We start from the raw sequence: 3,600 nt of genomic DNA on the forward strand, positions 1-3,600 counted from the left end.
TGAAACCAAAATAGATTGAATCCGATGCTTGTAACATTATTGATCAAAGTTCATGGGGAACTCTTTTTTTCTGTAGGCACGACGTTGAATCACTTTAAAACATGCTAGCTATCTTATCGATTTGCAATTTGCTAATCGTCCGATAAGCAAATCCTTAATTGATTGCCGAACATAATCCGAACGCACTGCCCGAGGGAATTCATCTTTGCCCAGATGTAGACCATTGAACAAAGTTAGTCATATACCACATATACCTAATCCCGATGTCTTATCTTTACCAGCGATAAAGTTTACTACGGAAGATAGGTTCATTCATGGATCGACGACGGCTGCTCTCGCCGAAGCGTGGCTTGAAAATTTAGCTTCCATTGATTCACCCACTCTTCGCATGGTTTTATCTTCGATCTAGATTTTTGATCGATTATGTTTATCGCAGGTCAAAACTGGTTCGGATTCGTAATCAGTATTGGTTGGTTTGGGTAGACTTAGGCTTCAGTGTTAGTAGTTACAGTTGCGTTGATTGTTTTGACTTCCGTTAGACTTAATCTTCCTCAGGGAAGGGAAATTCGCAGATACGTGAACTTCATACTATCTTATCAAGCTCAGGTTACTGGTGCTCTTCTTAAATTCATAAAACAATGGTTCGTGAATCATTAGTTATTTTGTGACCGTACAGTTAAGTTGTGCGAACACTCGGCCTCGAATTCGGGCTCACGGGTGGACATTCTCCGAAAATGTGGTCGACTTGGTTGCTTCCGTTGACCCTGCTTAGCAGTGGCAGAATTCCGGTAGAGAAGGTCGAACTTCAGCAGAACAGTGCAAACGGGACCCGCGAGCTGCGAGACGTGGACATCAGCATCGAGGAAATTCTGCTGTTGAACCGACATTTTGTGGACTACTTAGTGGCGGTAGATGACCAGACTATTCAGGGAAGCAGCGATCGACAGTGTGCGATCGCCTTACGGCAATTGGCAGCAGCCTATTTGGAACGCCAGCAGGTCGGACTGGAATGTGAGTGTGATGTGAATCCATAGTTGTGAAGGTTGTTATTAACAGTGAGGCTCCATTTTGACAGGGTTCGATTCCTGGGGAAAGATACCATCGGGAATGTACCACGAAAATGGCAACGCACTGGGGAACGTTGATCAGTGTAGAGGGATTCAGCAAACTCGCATGCAACACTGCACATTTATTGGAGCATTTCCAAGCAGTATGGCGCCCTTGTTTTCTGGGCTGTGCATCCCCCATTCTTGTAGTCCGAACTTCGTTCAGCAGCTGTACGGAGATTACTTGAACAGCCAAGGCGGAATGGTGATACCGATGTTTGAACAGGAGCTACTGTGCATTAGGGACGAAGAAGTCCGATACAATGGAGCGATGATCACTGCAATGTAAGTGCTTCTTGTGTCACGTAAAAAAAATCCAATTCAAAGACAACAACTGACTTTCTATTTCAGTGTCTTCAGCTCCATCATAGGCCTTTGTGTTCTGAGCAGCACTTTATACGAGTTCGTTGTTCTGGGAATGAAGCATGATGTGAATCCGCTGTACAGCTCCTTCTCATTGCTAGGAAACGTACGAAGTATTCTACATCTTGTACCACGCGTCAAAAGTTCTCAGCAGAAGTCCAGCATGATCGAGTGTGCCCACGGTATCCGATCTTTGTCCATGATTTGGATCATAGTGCTTCACGTTCATGATATGTCAAACACCATACCATGGGAGAACAACCCGGAGCGCGTACAGTATCTTCGAGGTTTCTGGGCTTCATTACTCCACTACAGCGGTATGTTAGCCGTGGACACTTTTCTAGTACTCAGCGGAATGTTGGTGGCGATGAGCATGCTGAGGGAGCTAGACAAAAAGGGCAAGATCAATCCGTTGATGCTGTATTTGCATCGATACATCCGTATTACAGCACCGTTAGCTGCCCTTATATTGTTCGTAGTTTCTTTTGCGGTTTATATGGGAGAAGGCGTTTTCTGGAAGGTGAATTTTGATTTCCTGAAGTCAGGCTGCTTAGAAAACTGGTGGGCTGCACTTCTACACATTCAGAACTACGTCGATCCGCAGAATATGGCAAGAAGCATGACATTGATCTGTACGCAACTGTCAAGTTCTCAAATCATTCTCAATTTTCAGTGTTTGCCGTGGACGTGGTATCTCTCCGTCGATATGCAGCTGTACATCATCGCTCCGGCGCTGATCTACCCACTGTGGCGATACGGAAAGCGGGTTCTCATCGTCATCGCAGCGCTTGCCGTTCTTTCGATGGCTTGTGTTTTGACCACTTTTCTGATCAACGAATTTCGGCTGAGTTTCTTCGCACCCGTTATCGATATCCGAAGGTACACGCTAACCTACTACGCCACACATGCGCGTATGGCCGTTTGGCTATGGGGCCTTGGCTTCGGCTATATTCTTCACAGAACGAGAGAAACTGGAGTAAATCTTCCCAAGCGCTACTGGATTGCGGGTTGGGTCGCTTGTTTCACGTTGCTTGGATTGATCATCTTTTCCAATTACCAATTCCATACCACGAATGTCGATGACTTTTCGCACGTGATAGATGCCTTTTACGAACCCTTATCCCGGTCGGTTTTCAGCCTATGCGTGATGTGGATAATCCTGGCATGTGTGAATGGCAAAGGGGGTCTGCTGGATGATTTTCTGGGAGCTTCCATATGGCAACCACTGTCGCGACTATCGTTCACAATGTACCTGCTGCATATTTTGCTATTGGTGATGGCGTCGGTGGCACCAGCTAAAACGAGTGCGTATTTCAGTGTAATCGATACGTTCTATCGGATATGGGGGGCCATTGGACTGACGACCAGCGTGACACTACTGTGGAGTGCCATTTTTGAAGTTCCGTTTGGGACACTAGATCGGTTGCTGTTGCGAAGCTAAGTGTTAGCAAATGATCAAATACACTAAGGTCTTTTTTTACATGGTCCCCCGTGCCGTGCGAAAAAATTCCGCGCAAAAATAATCCGTGCTAATTCCGGAATCTGTGTAAAAAAACAACCGTGTTAATTCTGGAATCCGTAGAAAATGTACCGTGTTAATTCTGAAATCCGTGTATATGAGAAAAAAACCGTGTGAATTCCGAAATCCGTGTAAATAAGTAAAAAAACCGTGTTAATTCCAAATTCCGTGCTAAAAAAGTACCGTGTAAATTCCGAAAGGTGTGTTAAAACCTTTCGGAATTTACACGGTACTTTTTTAGCACGGAATTTGGAATTAACACGGTTTTTTTTACTTATTTACACGGATTTCGGAATTCACACGGCTTTTTTCTCATATTCTCATACTTTTTTGCACGAAATTTGGAATTAACATGGATTTTTTTACTTATTTACACGGATAAGTAAAAATAAAACGTGCAAAAAAAAAACCGTGTAAAAAACACTTTAGTGTAATGTGATAATATTCGTTTACTTATAACTGTATGTACTTATTGTCGAATAAATCTGTATAAGTGCCACAGCCTTTTTAATTTTTTTTAACACTCAATCGATATCTGGTGGTATAAGGTATGTACGGTGTGTTCTGGGCCACAATGGGCAGGATGAAAAGTGTATTGGTAAGTAAAGTTGA

General features: G+C 43.7%; 1 protein-coding gene across 1 annotated transcript; it reads left to right on the top strand.

Moving 5' to 3' along the window:
* The first annotated feature begins 644 nt into the window (after positions 1 to 644).
* Positions 645 to 3,194, top strand: LOC110675599 (nose resistant to fluoxetine protein 6-like). Its single transcript, XM_021841026.1, has 4 exons — positions 645 to 1,011; positions 1,076 to 1,391; positions 1,458 to 2,079; positions 2,143 to 3,194. Exons 1-4 carry the CDS (start codon positions 735 to 737, stop codon positions 2,908 to 2,910), a joined length of 1,983 nt encoding a protein of 660 aa, XP_021696718.1. The 5' UTR covers positions 645 to 734; the 3' UTR covers positions 2,911 to 3,194.
* Positions 3,195 to 3,600: the final 406 nt, after the last annotated feature.

The sequence above is a fragment of the Aedes aegypti genome, chromosome 1 (genome assembly GCF_002204515.2).
Source record: "Aedes aegypti strain LVP_AGWG chromosome 1, AaegL5.0 Primary Assembly, whole genome shotgun sequence".
In the NCBI taxonomy this organism is placed as follows: Eukaryota; Metazoa; Arthropoda; class Insecta; order Diptera; family Culicidae; genus Aedes; species Aedes aegypti.